The 19,194-nt window shown below is 34.8% G+C and overlaps 1 protein-coding gene across 5 annotated transcripts in view; it reads left to right on the top strand.

Moving 5' to 3' along the window:
- The window catches only part of AGMO (alkylglycerol monooxygenase), a 383,631-nt gene that overhangs the window by 67,776 nt on the left and 296,661 nt on the right, over window positions 1-19,194 (top strand). For all 5 annotated transcript variants that reach the window (XM_045494981.1, XM_045494979.1, XM_045494977.1 and 2 more), the window contains one exon: window positions 380-531. In XM_045494981.1, coding sequence (XP_045350937.1) covers window positions 380-531 — 152 coding nt within the window. The remainder of the gene's footprint in view (window positions 1-379; window positions 532-19,194) is intronic.

The following is a 19,194-nucleotide window of genomic DNA, read 5'->3' as shown; positions in this document are numbered from 1 at the left end:
CATTAAGATTTGGAAATGACAGTCACAGAAAATAAGTTGTAGTTTTGTCATATTTATGTTGTATAGTTTCTATGAAAGTATTTTAAGAGACAAAAAAAAAAAAGAAGAAAAAAGGAATGGCATCCTAAATTCCATGAAATCGAGAGTGCAAATAGCTGGCATCCATGATAACTGTGAAACGAAAGGAAATATCTCATGGAACATTTTGATACCAAGGAAATTGAGCCTTTTAAAAGGTCTGATAGAACTGTGGGAAAAAAAGAAGAGAGAAAGACTTTTATTTTTATATATGAATACATTAATTTTTAAATGTTACCTAAAATGTTTTATAATTTTACATTTAAAAGTGGTATAATCATTGTAAATTTTATTTTTCCAGTTTGTTTTCCAGAAGCATCGAACTGACCACATACATTTATATCTGGGAGAACTACAGGCTCATCGTTTTGCCTTGGGATTCTCCATGGACTTGGTATTTAACTTTCTTAGGAGTTGATTTTGGCTACTACTGGTTCCATCGCATGGCCCATGGTAAGTTGCAAATCAAGGTTTTATTGATACTTTAGGGATAATTTATGCTGAACTGTGTTGGGCTCATAGCAGGTATTCAATAAATATTGAATGAATGAATAAGTGAAAAACATGGTTTGTCTTAAAGTATATAAAGATTAATGATGAAAGTTTAGTTTGAAATTTAAATGGAAAAAATCTGAATTTTTTTTAAAAGGTGAAATTATTAGAGATACATTTTTCACACCTCTTGTACCTAACTTGCAAGAAAACTGTTGAGAATGTGATGGCTGTAGCATTACTTTTTAATATACCACCTTACATTTTTCTTATTATGACATGCTTGGTAGAGTCTAGAGACTCTTACACACAGTATCAGACTTCATGTCACAATTATCAATGGTCATTCAGAAAAGCTCTGAAACAGCATGGAATCCTGGGTAATGTGTGCTGTCATACATAAGAGTGATTCAAGTTCTTGGCAGTAATTCCTCACTGCAAATGAAAATGCAATCATCTAGGCACTAACCATAATGCATTTCAGTATTACCACAGTTTTGTAAAATTTCTTATCTAATACAAAGCCCTCTTACCACACTGGCCCACTGAATTTGGTTTTTGGGATTACTGGCGGAACTTTCCAAACAATGTTTTGTTATGGAAAGGGAAATGGAAGGACAGGAAACAGTCTTAAACTCTGTAGGACTAAGGAGAGGTTGGAGAATGATTGTAGAGCTAAGGTGAGCAAATAGTCTTTAAGGAGGAAGAAGGCATGCAAAGGTATTTCTGAAGGGAAATGGGGGAATGTGCTAATTTTGAAAACCTACTGAAGAGTAGAACTGAGGATTTCAGTGGGTGGTTGGGTTGAGTGTGTGGGGAGGAAGGAAGGAAGGGGAAGAAACCTGGAATAATAATAAAAATTAATTGGGGGATGGCAAGAAGAGGCCTGAGATCAGGGTGAATAACCAAGCAATGTGTGTAGGAGGATGGTGACCAAATATCCTTCCCAAGCAAGGATGAGGAAATAGGAGTGACATAGATTAGCATTATGCTTAAGGCACGAAATTTTAAATGCAGCATTATTTTTGTTAGGTACATTAACCATGCGTAAACAGTGAAACTATAAAGAATGTTAATTCATTAAAATAATTTGAAAGGAACAAATAAACTAGAAAAAATCATTTATTTTGTGTGTGATAACCTTTGTCTTTGAAAATAATATGTCAGTGCCTGACATCATTTCCTTGTGTATAAAGCAAGAGGATACTCCCAAATTGAACATGACTAGCAATAAAATATGGTCATGTAGTAATCTTTGTATTTTATTTCAAAATAGTAGTTTTCTCCCTAAAATAAACCCATTGGCAATCTTCCTCATTTTCTATGCAGCAAATGGGTAATGCAGAAAGCATTTATATTGTATTATTTAATTTCAGGAGCCTTCTAATATCACACTGTCCTGTACAGATGTGTTTGTTTGGGAAATCTGCAAATTCGCTTAATCTTTAAAAGCCCATTATAACAGGAAACAAAGAACCAACAAAATATTACCAAATATAAAACTTCTAAAAATATGTTGATGTTAAGTGCTCCAGTTAAGGAAGAGCAATAAAGTAAAATAATATATTAAATACACAGAATCGAGGCTGTGTAAAGTATGCTTCCCATTAGAAAATTTTGAACCAAATCCAGTGGAAGCAGACATTAAAAAAAAAAATCTAAAAACCTTCTGGAAAAACACTCACCACCTTCAGGCTATGAAGTCTAATCATAAGTTCAAAGATCTTTGACTTGTGACGGAAAGCTCATAGGAAAAAAAATAAATTAGTAGTTGAAAGTGTCAACCTTCAGTATGGTAGTCAAATTTTAAATTTTTGTGATAATAATGTAAAATATTAAATGGATTTTTAGAAATCTAGAAGTACACAGGAGTAAGAAAAACTTTTAATATCAAATTTCTTGAGCCTCTTGGGTTACTGAACCAACGTTAGTTAATTAGTCAAGTTTATTTAACTGAGAAGTTTGAACAGTTCTAAAATCCTAATGTTGTCCTAAAATATAATAAGGAAAATACCCTCTTTTCCTACTTTATGTGTTACTTTCCTTTCACTACTTGCAGTTAAATAATAAAATAAAAACACATTCCACATTTGTTGATATGTTAAATGCTATGAGTTTTGAAGAAACAATATATACTTTTTTTTTTTTTTCAACGTTTTTTATTTTTGGGACAGAGAGAGACAGAGCATGAACGGGGGAGGAGCAGAGAGAGAGGGAGACGCAGAATCGGAAACAGGCTCCAGGCTCTGAGCCATCAGCCCAGAGCCCGACGCGGGGCTCGAACTCACGGACCGCGAGATCGTGACCTGGCTGAAGTTGGACGTTTAACCGACTGCGCCACCCAGGCGCCCCTATACTTTTTGTTTTTACATATACTTGAATTATTTCTTTAGTAACCCAAATTGCCTTTAGGTTTTTTGCTGTTGTTTTCTTGTTGTTATTTGTTTGGTTTGCATCCATGTAGAATTTTCTCACATTAAAATTATGGAAGGAGTTTATTCTCAAAAACTTGATTTTGATCTCTATTCCTGTACAAAAGGACAGGAGGATATTTGAGTCTATTGCATTATTTATATTTCATTCCCTTTTCCTCTGGGATCATTAGAAATTCATTGGTAATTATTGTCAACTTACAGAAAAACAAGAGTAACACGGTAATTTCTATAGAATGCCTTGACATCTTAAGAAGGAAATGTAAAAAGACAAAATGAATTTCATCTCAAATTTAAAGTAGCTTCTGGCATGCTTACTCTCCAATACAAAAGGATGCATTATTTTTTCCTTGAATTTCCTATGAGTTATACTAAACATGTAAGAAATCGGGTGAAGATTTTTAAGGGAACATTAAAATCATTACAGTGTAAATGATTACTATTTAGTAAGAGTAAGAATGAGTCTTCCAGAGTGCTAGTAGTAGATTTTATCTCATCTTGGGTGATAGTTGCAAGAGTGTATGTGTTTGTAAGAAATATGTTGAGTTGTGTACTTAAAGTTTGCATACATTATTCTTCAAAAAAAGTTAATGAGTAATGCCACCTATATGATTTCTTAGTGAATAGCTTGAAGTCAGAATGATACAAAAGGTAACCCAATTTAGAAAATAAGAACCAAGAAATTATCATTTGTAACTATAAGCATAAACATTTGACATTACACAGATTTTATCTGTATCAGTTTCCACAACCAAGGATGGCGGAAAAACAAGAAACCAGTTATTAATTTTATTGCCCCTCTTCTCCAAATCCTTCTTTGGTATCTCTTGTGTTACCAGAGGTAGACCCTACAGGTATTTGCAAGCTTACTTGGTATTAGACTTTGTCAGTTTAAAAGATTGGAGGGATACTCCAGGGCCAGAATAGCAGGGGCTTTGCTTCCATTTTTCAGAGTGCTCTTTTCCATGAGGTACTTAGCAGATGGGTGCCCAGGGAACCTGGTAGTAACCATGGTTTAGCTGTAGCCTATACCTTTTGGTAAGATCCTCTGTCTTCCAAAGGACCACATCAGAGGATTGCCTGTAATACACACCCTCTGGGGGCTGTGTGCTCTAGGAAGTTCCTCTGTTCCCACCAGAGCTCCTGAAGTAGCCATAGCTTTTCCAAAGATGTCTGACTCAGACTTGGTGGAGGATGGGAGGGGGCTTTCTAAATTCATACATGCCTGCATTTTTTACTCTCCCTCAGGTGCTTAGGCAATAGTTTTGTTCCCTAGTTGCTACTTCTGTACCACTGAACTACTCCTCGTTTTACCTTTTAGTAGCTAACTGCTTTTTTATTAGTTAATAGTTCTTTACATTAGCTTTTTCTTACTCAAATTACTGGTGTGGTTTTTTCCTCCTGATTAGACTCTGACTGATAAAGCCAGCTTCCCTACATAGTATATAAGGTTGTAAATTGAAGTTTATCCTGACTCTACCTTTAATATTCTATTCTGTGGCACTGATTACACATTTAGGCTATAATACAATTTAGTTCATTTCTGAAATAAAGAAGTTCATCTGTAAAATTGTTATAATAAGACTTTATACAATCCCCTCAAACTCCAATTCTTTTACTCAACAAGTAAATTAGTTCATTTTCTATTTATCTCTTTCTGTAGCTAAAAAGGGTGGGTGATCATGATTTTTGTGTAATTATTTAGTCATTCCTACAATTTTATTATGATTAAGTGGGCCTCTCTATATAATTTATTAAATTTCACTTGTTTTCATTCTTTTCTGACTTCTAACAGGGGTTGAATTTAGACCATTTTAATTTCCATCACTGTTTAAATAAAAATAAGCAAGTGTTCATTGCTTAGAAATTATTTTATTTTGTGATAGTACCAAGTTTGTGGTCTCTATTGAAGAATAAGTGACCTCCATTCGGCTACATTTGTGTTTCTTTTTTTAAAAAGACCAGAATAGAGGTGGCAGGGTAGCTCAGTCAGTTAAGCATCCAACTTTGACTCAGATCATGATCTCACGGTTCGTGAGTTCAAGCCCTGTGTTGGGCTCTTTGCTGACAGGCTGAAGCCTTGAGCCTGCTTCGGATTCTGTGTCTCCCTCTATCTCTGCCCATTCCCCACTTACACTCTGTCTCTCAAAAATGAATAAACATTAAAATTTTGTTTTAAATAATAAAAATAAATATACCAGAATATACCTACTTTTTGTAGCTCTTTGCTGTATGTTTCACTATATTTTTTTTATTTTTTATTTAAAAAAAATTTTTTTTTTCAAAGTTTATTTTTATTTTTTTTGGGACAGAGAGAGACAGAGCATGAACGGGGGAGGGGCAGAGAGAGAGGGAGACACAGAATCGGAAACAGGCTCCAGGCTCTGAGCCATCAGCCCAGAGCCCGACGCGGGGCTCGAACTCACGGACCGCGAGATCGTGACCTGGCTGAAGTCGGACGCTTAACCGACTGCGCCACCCAGGCGCCCCTGTTTCACTATATTTTTTAAAATATTTTTATTTTTTAAAATTACATCCAAATTAGTTAGCATATAGTGCAACAATGATTTCAGGAGTAGATTCCTTAGTGCCCCTTACCCATTTATCCCTCCCCCCCCCACAACCCCTCTAGTAACCTTCAGTTGGTTCTCCATATTTATGAGTCTCTTCTGTTTTGTCCCCCTCCCTGTATTTCTATTAGTTTTGTTTCCCTTCCCTTATGTTCATCTATTTTGTCTCTTAAAGTCCTCATATGAGTGAAGTCATATGATATTTGTCTTTCTGTGACTGACTAATTTAACTTAGCATAATACCCTCCAGTTCAATCCACGTAGTTGCAAATGGCAAGATATTGTTCTTTTTGATTGCCGAGTAATACTCCATTGTATATATATACTATGTCTTCTTTATCCATTCATTCCTCGATGGACATTTGGGCTCTTTCCATTACTTTGGCTATTGTGGATAGTGCTGCTATAAACATGGGGGTGCATGTGTCCCTTCAAAACAGCACACCTCTATCCCGTGGATAAATGCCTAGTAGTGCAATTGCTGGGTTGTAGGGTAGTTCCCTTTTTAGTTTTTTGAGGAACCTCCATACTGTTTTCCAGAGTGACTGCACCAGCTTGCATTCCCACCAACAATGCAAAAGAGATCCTCTTTCTCTGCATCCTGTTGTTGCCTGAGTTGTTCATGTTAGCCATTCTGACAGGTGTGAGGTGGTATCTCATTGTAGTTTTGATTTGTATTTCCCGGATGATGAGTGATGTTGAGCGTTTTTTCATGTGTCGGTTGGCTATCTGGATATCTTCTTTGGAGAAGTGTCTATTCATGTCTTTTGCCCATTTCTTCACTGGATTATTTGTTTCTTGGGTGTTGAGTTTGATAAGTTCTTTTTAGATTTTGGATACTAATCCTTTATCTGATATTTTGTTTGCCAATATCTTCTCCCATTCTGTCGGTTGCCTTTTAGTTTTGCTGCTTGTTTCCTTTGCTGTGCAGAAGAGTTTTATTTTGATGAGGTCCCAGTAGTTCATTTTTGCTTTTGTTTCCCTTGCCTCCTGAGATGTGTTGAGTAAGAAGTTGCTGTGGCCAAGATCAAAGAGGTTTTTGACTGTTTTCTCCTCGAGGATTTTGATGGCTTCCTGTCTTACATTGAAGTCTTTCATCCATTTTGAGTTTATTCTTGTGTATGGTGTAAGAAAGTGGTCCAGGTTCATTCTTCTGCAAGTCGCTGTCCAGTTTTCCCAGCACCACTTGCTGAAGAGACTGTCTTTATTCCATTGGATATTCTTTTCTGCTTTTTCAAAGATTAGTTGGCCATATGTTTGTGGGTCCAGTTCTGAGTTCTCTATTCTGTTCCATTGATCCATTCTTGAGCCATATGTTTCACTATATTTTTATAATATACTGTGATTTTATTCTCATTGGATCAGTGAGGGTGAAGTCCAGCCTGTTTTTGCCTAAGTTGCAGCCCTTCCTCTCACCTCTTTCTGTCATTTCTTCCTTTCTATCAATCCTTGGAGTAGTGATCATTCAGAACATCAGTGAAGGGAGTTTTGCCAGTTTCTCAGTATTACTTTCTACTAAAAAACATGTCATCTGTATCAACCGTTTTCCTCTGAGTTCATTTTAATGACAGAAGCAACACTATGTCTGATGGTAAACACTTGTCCATAGGAGTACTTAAAATGAACTGAAAGATTACCATTATTGCCCCTCAGAAAAACCCATCTGAGGGAACTTTCCTCTTAGAAAGAGCTTATTTTTATCACGGGTAGTTGTGGTCATGCTTAAGGCTACAAGTTGAATTTCCTTTAGTGTACTTAGATTCAAGATGTAGGTATTATATGAAAAGCACATCTGAAACAAATATTTGAGCCATGATCCAGGTGTTGAAAGTATGGATGCACTGAGATATCAAACAGGCAAATCATACGCTTGATGATAAAGGATAAGAGTTTCAGGAATCTCCATCAGCCTATTTTTGAATGTTGATACTGAAGTGTGGAAATATTTCCAGGAAATATTTCCAGGAATAGTTGGGAGCATTTGAGGATGGCTCTGGTAATATTTTCCAGGGATTAAGAAAGCTGTGAAATGAGCAATCAAAATGAAACTGGAAGGCAAAGAAGGATTAAAGATTAATTTATGAGCCTTAGTCAGCTTGTGACTGCTTAAGGCATGTGCCTTATTTTTCCTTTAGTGCTAGGACTTAGTACACTTGCCTGTCACATAGCAGACAGAGCACTGGAATTTGTTTCAAGAAATCTAGTTGTATAACTATTTGTGCAACTATTTACCACACACATAACCTTAGGATTAACCTCTCTGAAATAGATTTTATTGGCATTATTAATCTCTCAGTTTTGTGGAGTTTGAATTAAAAATGTTTTAAGAGTGCATGAACCAAGTGAAAATGAATGAGTGAATCAATTAATTAATATGCCAACACTAAGAACGCATGATGGAGGCTTATGTGAAGATTTAGGGGTGATTAAAATGGGCAGAAAAGAGACAATCTTAAGTTAGGGTAACCTTTAGGATTGAACTGAAATGATACTCCATTTAATATGATGTGGGAAAAGCATATCTTTTCCCAAGTAATTTTGTTCAAAAGGAGAATTTGGAGAAGTCTTTTACCAAATGCATATGATACATTAGCAAAGAAAACATTTGATCCCAGCCATTCTAGACCATAAGAAGCCAAATCAACTGCAATTCTATCCTCTTTCATTTATTAAACAATTGTAATTGTGACTGAATTTATTGTTACCATATGAAAATAGCACTATGAAAAAAATATGAAGAGAAAAAACTAAGTGAAGATGTCTGGAAATATTATCAACTAACTTAGAGACTTTTTTTTACCATTATAAACTATTTGTACATTAATTTTTTCAATAAATATTTAATGATCACCTATTCTGTATTAACCCTATACCAGGTACCAGAGATAGTGTTGTTAATAACAGATCTGGTCACTGATTGTTCATTCTACTTTGGATGATAGGTATTAATAATTACTTAATAATTATAATAGGTAAAGTACAATGATGATTATAGCACAAACACAGAAAATGACAAAAAATTCTGTCCTCGTTGTTACTTACTCTTAAATTTGCACATTTCTGAATGCACTGATCAATTTTTCTCAAAGCAGCGTGCATTAAAAAAATGAGATTCTGTTTAGAATGCATAATCCTCATGATGATGATAGTAATAGTATTAATAGCAATACCAATTGTTAAAAGTCAACTATTATTGAAGGCCATTAGAGAATGTTTAAAAAGCATAGATTGTGGAATCAGGTTGCCTGAGTTCAGTTCCTAGTATTTCCACTTATTAACTGAGATTTGGAGCAGGTTAATCTGTTCTAATTTCTTCATCTCTTAAATGTGAATAATACTATACACATGATAGGGTTTTCTTTTTTTTTATGTTTATTTAGTTTTGAGAGAAAGAGACAGAGCATAGGAGTGGAAGAGGGCAGAGAGAGGGAGACCCAGAAACTGAAGCAGGCTCCAGGCTCTGAGCTGTCAGCAAAGAGCCTGATGCAGGCTCAAACTCATGAGCTGCAAGATCATGACCTGAGCCAACGTGGGAAGCTTAATCAACTGAACCACCTACATGCTCCCATGATAGGATTTTATAAAGTTTAAATGGGAAAAACCTCGGGAAAATGACTTGTACATTGTTAATGTTAAGTGTTACTATTATTGATTAATCTTTATTACATTGCTAGGTACTTGACTAGGTGCTTTATATTATAAAGCAGCATATTATATTATTCAATTCCCAGAACAGCCCTATGAAGTAGGCATTCAGTTGTTCATCAGATATTAGATGAGAACCTATATTCTAGTAATTTCTAATTTCTGGGAATATAGTAGTGAACAAATAAATGCCACTGTCTTTATGAAGTTTGCATTTTAATAGGGAAGGAAATCCAGATGTAAAACATATGTAATATAATGCCAGGTAGTGAGGAGTGCTGTGGGATAGAGGGTGATGAATACAGGAATCAAGTAAGACCTCTCTTGGGATTCATAGAGGTGATAGGTGGCATTTTAGTAGAAATTTAAATGAGCCGAAGAAGGCATCCTTGGGATATCTGAGGAAAGAACTTTCTACACAAAAAAAAACCTGTTAATGCAAAGTACCTAAGGAGGGAATAAGCTAGGCATACTTGAGGAATATTAAGAAACCATCTGTGGAGAATACCGTTAGGGAACTGGAAGAAAGAGAATGAGGATGACAGGATTCTGGTCATACAGGATCCTCTAGACTGGCAATAATAAAACTGATAAATTAATCCTCAGCAACACTCCCCAGTTTACCCTGCAGCCTATTTATTATGGGTGTAACATGAAGCCAGGAAGATTTTTAGGAGAGGAGTGACATTTATTTATTATTTAACAAATACTCATTGAATACCTACTGTATGTTTTAACTTTTATTGGCATATATGGTACTCAAAATCCAAAACATTTTTATGAAAGTTACTAATATAATGTCAGGATGTGATATATGCAGTAAAATTAATAAAGCAGTTCTGGAAAAATAGAAAAGTACCAGATAGGTTTGGGCATCACAATTTTATATAGAATGCCCCAGAATATTTGTCTGATAATGTGACTTTTAAGCCCAGACCTAAAGCTTTTTAAGAGAATGCGTCATATGCTTCTGGGGAAAAGGAATACCAGGCAGAGAGGATATAGTAAGTTCAAAGGCTCTGAGACAGACAATACATGGCACATTTGAGGAAATGCAAGGAGGATCATTCTGGCTGGAGCTACAAGGGGAAAGGATTAAAGTTGCACTAGATGAGGGGTATCATAAATGTGAGGCAGTTTGGGCATACCATACAAGAACTCAAACTATTATAAGAGCATTGACTTTAAAATAAAGACCGTAACAAGAGACAAAAGACACTGTATAATCATAAAGAATCCAACAATTTAACAATTGTAAATATTTATGCACCCAACATGTGAAAGCACCCCAAAACATAAAGCATCTAATAACATACATAAAGGGAATAATCGATAGTAATATGATAATAGTAGGGGACTTTAACACACCACTTACATAAGTGGATAGATTATCCAAACAGAAAATCAACAAGGAAACAGTGGCTTTGAATGACACATTAGACCAGATGGATCTAACAGATATAGTCAGGCCATTCCATCCTAAAACAGCAGAATACACGTTCTTTTTAAGCATGCTTGGAACATTCTTCAGAATAGGTCACATGTTAGGCTACAAAACAAGTCTCAACAAGTTCAAAAAAATTGAAGTCATACCATAAATCTTTTCCAACCACAATGTTATGAAACTAGAAATCAACCACAAGAAAAAGTCTGGAAAAAACACAATTACATGAGGTTCAATAACATGCTACTAAACAATGAATGGATCGACCAAGAAATCAAAGAGGAAATAAAAAACTACATGGAGACAATTGAAAATGAAAACGCAATGGTGCAAAATCTTTTGCATGCAGCAGAGACTATTCTAAGAAGTTTATAGCAATATGGGCCTCCCTCAAGAAGCAAAAAAATTCTCAGATAAACAACCTAACCTTACACCTAAAGGAGCCAGAAAAAGAACAAACAAAACTCAAATACAGTAGAAGGAAGGAAATAAATAATAAATGTTAGAACAGAAATAAACAAAATAGAAAACAAAACAAAAATACCTAGAACAATGGAACAGATCACTGGAACCAGGAACTCATACTTTGAAAAGATCAACAAAATTGATAAACATTTAGCCAGACTCATAAAGAGAGAGAGAGAGAGAGAGAGAGAGAAAGAGAGAGGAGACTCAAATAAACAAGACCAGAGATGAAGGAGAAGAAATAAAAACCAACCCCACAGAAATACAAAGGATTATAAGAGAATATTTTGAAAAATTATATGCCAACAAGTTGGACAACCTAAAAGAAATAGATAAATTCCTAGAAACATATAAACTCCCAAAACTGAATAAGGAAGAAATTGAAAATTTGAACAAACCCATTAGCAGCAATAACATGGAATCAATAATCAAAAAACTCCCAAAAAGCAAATATCCAGGACCAGATGGCTTCACAGGTGAATTAGACCAAACATATAAAGAAGAGTTAATACCTATTCTCCTCAAACTATTTCAAAAAATAGAAGAGGAAGGGAAGCTTCCAAATTCATACTGGAAGACCTTGATTGCCTTGATACAAAACTCAGATAAAGACAATACAAAAAAAAGAGTACTACAGGCCAATATCTCTACTGAACATATGTGCAAAAATCCTCAACAAAATATTAGCAAACAAATCCACTAATATGTTAAAATATCATTTACCATGACCAAGTGGGATTTATTCCTGGGATTGCAAGGTGGTTCTACATTCACAAATCAAAGAACATGATATATCACATCAACAAGAGAAAGGATAAAAAGCATGATCATTTCAATAGACTGAGAAAAAACATTTGATAAAGTACAACACCTATTCATGATAAAAGTCCTCAAAGTAGGTTTAGTCCCTCTAAACTAGGTTTAGAGGGAACGTATCTCAGCAGAATAAAGGCCATATATGAAAAATCTACAGCTAATAGCCTACCTAGTGGTGAAAAACTGATAGCTTTTCCTCTAAGGTTAGGAAAAAGACAAGGACATCCACTGTCACCACTTTTATTCAACATAGTACTAGAATTCCTAGCCACAGCCATCAGACAAGAAAAAGAAATAAAAGACATCCAAATTATATGGAAGAGGTAAACCTTTCACTAGTTTCAGATGACTTGATACTATATATAGAAAACCATGAAGACTCCACTAAAAAAAAGTAGAACTGATAAATGAATTTAGGGAAGTTGCAGGATACCAAATAAATATATGGAAATCCTTTTCATTTCTATACACTAATAATAAAGTGGCAGAAAGAAAAATTAAGAAAACAATCACATTAATAATTGTACCAAAAATAATTTAAAAACTAGGAGTAAATATAACCAAGGAGGTGAAAGACCTGGACTCTGATTTTTCTGCTTCAAGTAGTAAGAAAAAACAACAGAAAATTTCCTCACAACTCTAAAGGCTAGAAGTCTGAGTTCAAGAGGTAAGCAGGGTTGGTTTATTCTGAGGCCTCTCTTTTTGGTTTATAGGTGGCTATCTTGTGGACCCTGTGTTTTTGTATCATCTGCCCTTGGTAGGTGTTTGTGTACTAATCTCCTTTATAAAGATATCAGTCATACTGGGTGAGGACCCACCCTAATATTCTCCTTTGAACTTAATTACCTCTTTAAAAACTCTATCTTTGGGGCACCTGGGTGGCTTAGTAGGTTAAGCTTTGGGACTCTGGATTTCAGCTCAGGTCATGGTCTCATGGTTGTGAGATCTAGCCCTGAGTTGGGCTCCATGTTGGGCGTGGGACCTGCTTAAGATTCTCTTTCTCCCTATTCCTCTGCCCTCCCCCTGCTCCCTCCTCCTTTGCTTCCCACCCCCTCAAAATAACAAAAAAACCTAAGCTTCAAAAGTAGTCACATTCTGACGTACTGGGGTTACGAGTTCAACATATAAATTTTGGGAGGACACAATTCAGTCCACTAATAATAAACTAGCTGAGTGAGAAAACAATAATGCTCTCATTTCATGAATATACAGAGAGCAGCTTCATTGGCTTGAGGAAGAGGCAGTGTTTACTCAGGGGAAAAAAGGACACATTTAGAGTTAAAGACACCTGATTCTAATCCACTTAATTTTCCTCATTTGTGAAATGGGAATAATAATCTCTTCATTTTGATGTGGTGATCAAGCTTGAATAAACAATTAGTTGTGATACATCATAGAGCCACACTACATACTAAAAATCTTACACTAATTTTGAAGATCGTATTTAAAGTACTCTAGATATTTTTACTGTTTTGCTAAAACTTTCTAAAATGTTACAATATATTTTCAATGTTTTTAGAAATTATAAATTATGTACAGAAGTCAAAATAGTTTAAAATGTATGATTTTTGGAGTTTGATTAATTTCCTAAGTTATTTTTCTACTATTTGTTCAAAACCAAATGGGTTTCTCATTTTAACCTCATTTTGTAACAAAAGTTTTTGTTATGCAGTTTTTGGAATTTTTAATTCTTTTATTCTGAAGGTACAGAGAGACTGCTATAAGAATTGATGAAACATTCATATAAAAATTAATAACTTATCTTTCTTATTCCAAAACATTTGTAAGAAAAAAATATTGTAGAAAAAAGCACAGAGGAGCAAAAGATGGAAAATGAAATGTGCACCTAAACCCATCCCCCAGAGATAGCTTCTATAAGTACAGTGTAATGGAAGGGAACCTAGAATCGAATTGCCAGGGTTAAGACCCTAGTTTACCATTTTCTGCATAATATTGAACAAGTTATGCCTCCTCTTTGTTTTTCCTTATTTGAAGTATTCAAATAGCAAAAGCATAATCCACGTTAGATCATTATGAAGTATAAATGAATTACGATTGAGAAAACAGTACAGAGCCTGACACATAATAAGTAAAAAAGAGAAAGAAAAACATTTACTGTTATATTGTCTGGTCTCTTTGTTTATATAATTTTTATATGTAATCTAACAATAGGAAAATTATTATGTTTTCCTTAAATGATAATTAATATACATTGGTTGCTAGAATAATTACCTTTGTGAAAATGCAGTATTAAGTTTTCTTATCCTTACACAAACATTTTTTTCTCATTGTTACTTGGAGATAGCAATAGAACTTCATAAAGGATCTCGTAAAGATTTACTATACAGCTATATCATTGGGCATATGTACAAGTGTATTATATGATATAAACCACAGCTAGAGAGCTCTGATTATATGAAACATACCTTGTGGATTTCTATTTATTACATTTTAATGAAATTGTCTTTATGCTTAATAAGATACATACATAGGAAAAAAGAACATCTTAGGTCTAAACACAGATATATAGACAAGGGAAAACACTGAAAGACTGTGTTTTAGGCAGCACTCATTTAAACAAGATATTAATGATCTTTTTAAAGATGAATATTTGTCAACTATAATAAATAAAATTAAAATGAGCTTTTCTTTTAAAATTGTTTCCTATTTTTTAACGTTTATTTTTGACAGAGAGAGACACAGCATGAGTGGAGGAGGGGCAGAGAGAGAGGGAGATAGAGAAACCCAAGCAGGCTCCAGGCTCTGAGCTGTCAGCACAGAGCCTGACCCAGCACTTGAACCCACAGACCACAAGTTCATGACCTGAGCCAAAGTTGGACACTTAACCGACTGAGCCACCCAGGCGCCCCTAAAATTATTTCTTTATCCATCACCTTGGATGGCTCAGTCGGTTAAGTGTCCAACTTCAGCTCAAGTCATGATCTCGCAATTCACGAGTTCGAGCCCCGTTTCGGGCTCTGTGCTGACAGCTCAGAGCCTGGAGCCTGCTTCAGATTCTGTGTCTCCCTCTCTCTCTGCCCCTCCCTGTTCATGCTCTGTCTTCCTCTTTCTCTCAAAAGATGAATAAACATTAAAAAATGTTTCTTTATCGGGGCGCCTGGGTGGCTCAGTCGGTTGAGCGTCCAACTTCAGCTCAGGTCACGATCTCATGGTTCCTGAGTTCGAGCCCCGCGTCAGGCTCTGGGCTGATGGCTCAGAGCCTGGAGCCTGCTTCCGATTCTGTGTCTCCCTCTCTCTCTTCCCCTCCCCCATTCATGCTCTGTCTCTCTCTGTCTCAAAAATAAACATTAAAAAAAATTAAAAAAAATGTTTCTTTATCAATTAAAACTTGAATAGCATATAATTTGAATTTGTTTTTGGTAGGTCAGGCTTATCCACATTCCTTTTTCCTTCGAACTTCAGTTTTCTTATCTTACACTTTTTGAAAAGAGTGAAATTTTTGGAAGAAACAAAATCCATTAGGACTTGTACATTTTGTCTACATTTTAAAGTTTCTTTTGTTGCTCTCTGAGCTTAAATATTGATTTGTCAATATGTTTTCCAACTTAGAGTTGCAATCTCTTTTCCAGCAACTAGAAAGTAAAATGTGAAAAAAAATCACTAAAACAGATTTGTTCTGTATTCTTTCACACTAGTAGGCAATTTGACCATCCTTTTTCTTAAATTTTGAGGGCTCATACTTCGTAGAATGCTTTGCAAAATGTAATTTTGTGTCATAGGTATTTTTAAATCATGTGTATTTTTTTATCTCTCCAAATTCACAAATCTTGATAATACAAAAGGACCCACAACTGTATATTTTCACAATAGGTTGTGCAGTATTATTTTTTAAAACATGTTCATTGCTGGCTCTGTGCTTTGGAAGTATTTGAAGCATCAAAGAGGACACGTGCTCTAATGTGAAGTGCTTATACTGTGAGTGAAACAAATAGATGAGCCCCAGAAAAACACACCAGCTATACAAGTGTCAGTTCAATCAGTACTTATTTCATAAGTACTAGATTTCATTAGCAGTGATTTCTGTGTTTTTAGAAATATAGGAAGAAATGTAATTATGCACAATTTTGATGGGCCGTACCACAGTGATAATATTGCTTAGGGAAAAAAACCTGATTCTAAGTAAGGACATAGTGACCTGCACATAAAACATAAAGCTAAATGAATAGAAAGTAGAAAACAAAGAAGGTAAATGAGTTTGAATAGAAAATAGTTCAGTGGAGGCAGTGATATATAAATCATATCTATAGCCAAGATCTGTACTTAAAATTTTGCTAAATGGCATACAGCCTCACTGCCCCCTGCCTGCCACAACCTTGTGTCGGATTCAGTATACTTCTCTCTTTAAAAACAAAGGAATAGTGCAAATAATCATCTAAATAACACTAGATAATAATTAACTAGGCATATTAAGTTACCATAATAGCTTGGGTTTTTGACAAATGTTAGTGGAAAACTGGGATATGAGAAGGAGATACATAATTTCCAATGTCAAGAAAAGAGATTGATTAATATTTTGAGAATGGAGATAAATAAGAATATTTCAATGTAATGAAATACATAACCACAACATAACAGGAACTCAGTGGAGTAGCAGTAGATATTACTTGGATATTAACATTAATCACCATCTTTTCAGTGATCCTGAACACATACTTCACTGTATAACACATCAAAAATTTCAACAGGAAGAACTAGCAAATATCATTCTGAAGGGTTTTGTTAAAAGTTTGTGGGTAAAGGATGAGTACTAAATGTTACTAACATTTAAATGAAATGTAATTTGACTAAAATTTAAATGTAAGGAGGTTGTTTTATAGGTGACAAGAAGTCTTCTTGCCACTTTTTTTTTTTTTAAGTCTACTTTATTTTGAGAGAGAGAGAGAGTGAGAGAGAGCACAAGCTGAGGAGGGGCAGAGAGAGAGGGAGAGAGAGAATCCCAGCAGGCTCCAGGCTGTCAGTGCAGAGCTGAAAGCCAGGCTGGATCTCACAAACCATGACATCACGACCAGAGCCGAAATCAAGAGCTGGTCGTTTAACCAACCGAGCGACCCAGGAGCCCCTGCCATTTTCAAATCCTACAGGACTCCAGATTCTTCACTGGAATTAGATCTAGTAAAATATTTATGAACATACTGAGGCCAAAGAAGTACCACAACTTTTTGTCCTAGGAGGCAATGAAAACCTCTCATTTTATGAAATAATGTTAACAGTGAATAACATTTACTGGGTTCTCTCAGTGTTCCTCTTACGTATTTTTATTTAATTAAAAAAAATAGGAGATGATTTCGATCACAACGCTTTCACTAAAGGGGAAACTAAAACAAAGAGTGTCCAGTTATCAGAGTTAATGTGTCAGAACATGAATATTTTGACATGAGGCCATTGATCTCAGAGTCTGTGGGCTTTGCCATTTCTTTAGCCACTTAATAAAATTAAAATTTTTCATTAAATACAACATATACTAATATCAAAATATATCAAATCTACCTCTTTTAGATTGTGTTGACATATATAAGTCCTCAAATATATTGATAGGAAGGCAAATTTAAATTTTGTGACTTGGTTGTTGAGGTGTCAAAATTTTTACTGAAAATAAGGATTAAGCTGTATTAGGATAAGATAGAGTAGGGCTCGCCTTTTCTCTCCCCATGCAGTGTTATACTCATATTGCAGTCCTCCAGCCTAGACAGTGTTTGTGAGCTGATTGACTTATGCTATGATGCTTTTTGTCACTGTATATCAGAATCACCTTGGAAGCTTTAAAAAAATTAATACCTAGATTATAAACAGAACCTCTTACATCAGAATCTCTAGGAGTGGGGCCTGGGCTTAGTTGTACTTTTTGTTGTTGATGTTGTTTTAAGCCATCCAGTCATTTTATTTTTATTTTTATTTATTTATTTTTATTTTAGAGAGGGGGAGAGGGAGAGAGGGAGAGAGAGAGTATACTCCTCTCTCAGCACGGAGAGTATGTTCCACGCTCAGCACGGAGCCTGGCATGGGGCTAGATCCCATGACCCTGGGATCACGACCTGAGCCAAAATCAAGAGTCAGAGGCCCAACTGAATGAGCCACCCAGGTACCCCAACTCAGTCATTTTAATGGGTAGGCCCAATTCTCATTGAAGATATGAGAGGGAACAAGAAACATGCTAACTCTTGTGAAGATGAATTGACAATAATATGTATTTAAATATTACTAAATAGAATTGTATACATGTATAGTTGAATAATTACCATGTATGTTGAAATGTAATTCTACCCCCAGATACTTCATCATGAATCATCCATTATAAGAAAATTTTAAAAAATTACATTATTATCACTAAGAAATTAAACAATAAATCCATCACATTGTCTAATATTCAATCAGTTCATTTTTAATCCCCCAATTATGCCAGAATATTTTTAATGAAATTTTTATGAAATCAAATCAATATTTACCAAATAGTTTTAGTGTCTTTTTATGTGCCTTTTAAGTTGCAACTGTCACCCTATTTTTTAATGCCATTTATATCTGAATTGTTTAGGCCAGTTGTATTGTAGATTGATCTACATTCTAGATTTATCTATTTTCTCCCAGAATTGCTTACCTATACCGTCCGACCTCTCAGCTATCTGCAAATTGAATGTTAGATTTAGACTCCAGATCAATTAGACTCAGGATAAATATTTTTGGCAAGAATAGATTAGGATCTCCATAAGGCAGGTGGCTACACCATTAAGTATGATAATGAAAGATTGTGTGTGCTTTTGCCAAAACCCTTAAAGGAACATTTTCCCCTTAATAAGAAATCCATAAATAAATAAATTTATATATGTATATATTTATATGTAAATATCGATATAGAAATCTATAAATAAATCATATCTACATAAATAATAAAGAGATTTCTAAATATATCACATATATGTGCATTCCTGTGAAATAAACACACAACAAATTTCTAGAAAAAAATTGGATATCCAAACTGATTCAGTAACATAAGGAAAATACAAAATTTCCTGTTAACCATTAAGAATTCATTCAGTTGTCAAAAATTAGCAGTTTTTGTGTGTAATTTACAGTTAATCTATACTTTGACACAAGTCTGTTCTATCCTCACCAAATCTTTCATATTATGATTATAGCTTCCAGTTTTGAAAATTGCCAGAATTACTATTACTATTATGGGGGTTGCAAAATGATGATTTAAAAAATTGTCTTCTTTTTTTTTGCAACCATTAGCTGG

This window comes from Leopardus geoffroyi, chromosome A2 (assembly GCF_018350155.1).
Source record: "Leopardus geoffroyi isolate Oge1 chromosome A2, O.geoffroyi_Oge1_pat1.0, whole genome shotgun sequence".
NCBI lineage: Eukaryota > Metazoa > Chordata > Mammalia > Carnivora > Felidae > Leopardus > Leopardus geoffroyi.
The sequence above is the reverse complement of the archived record's forward strand: the minus strand, read 5'-3'. Positions and strand labels throughout refer to the sequence as shown.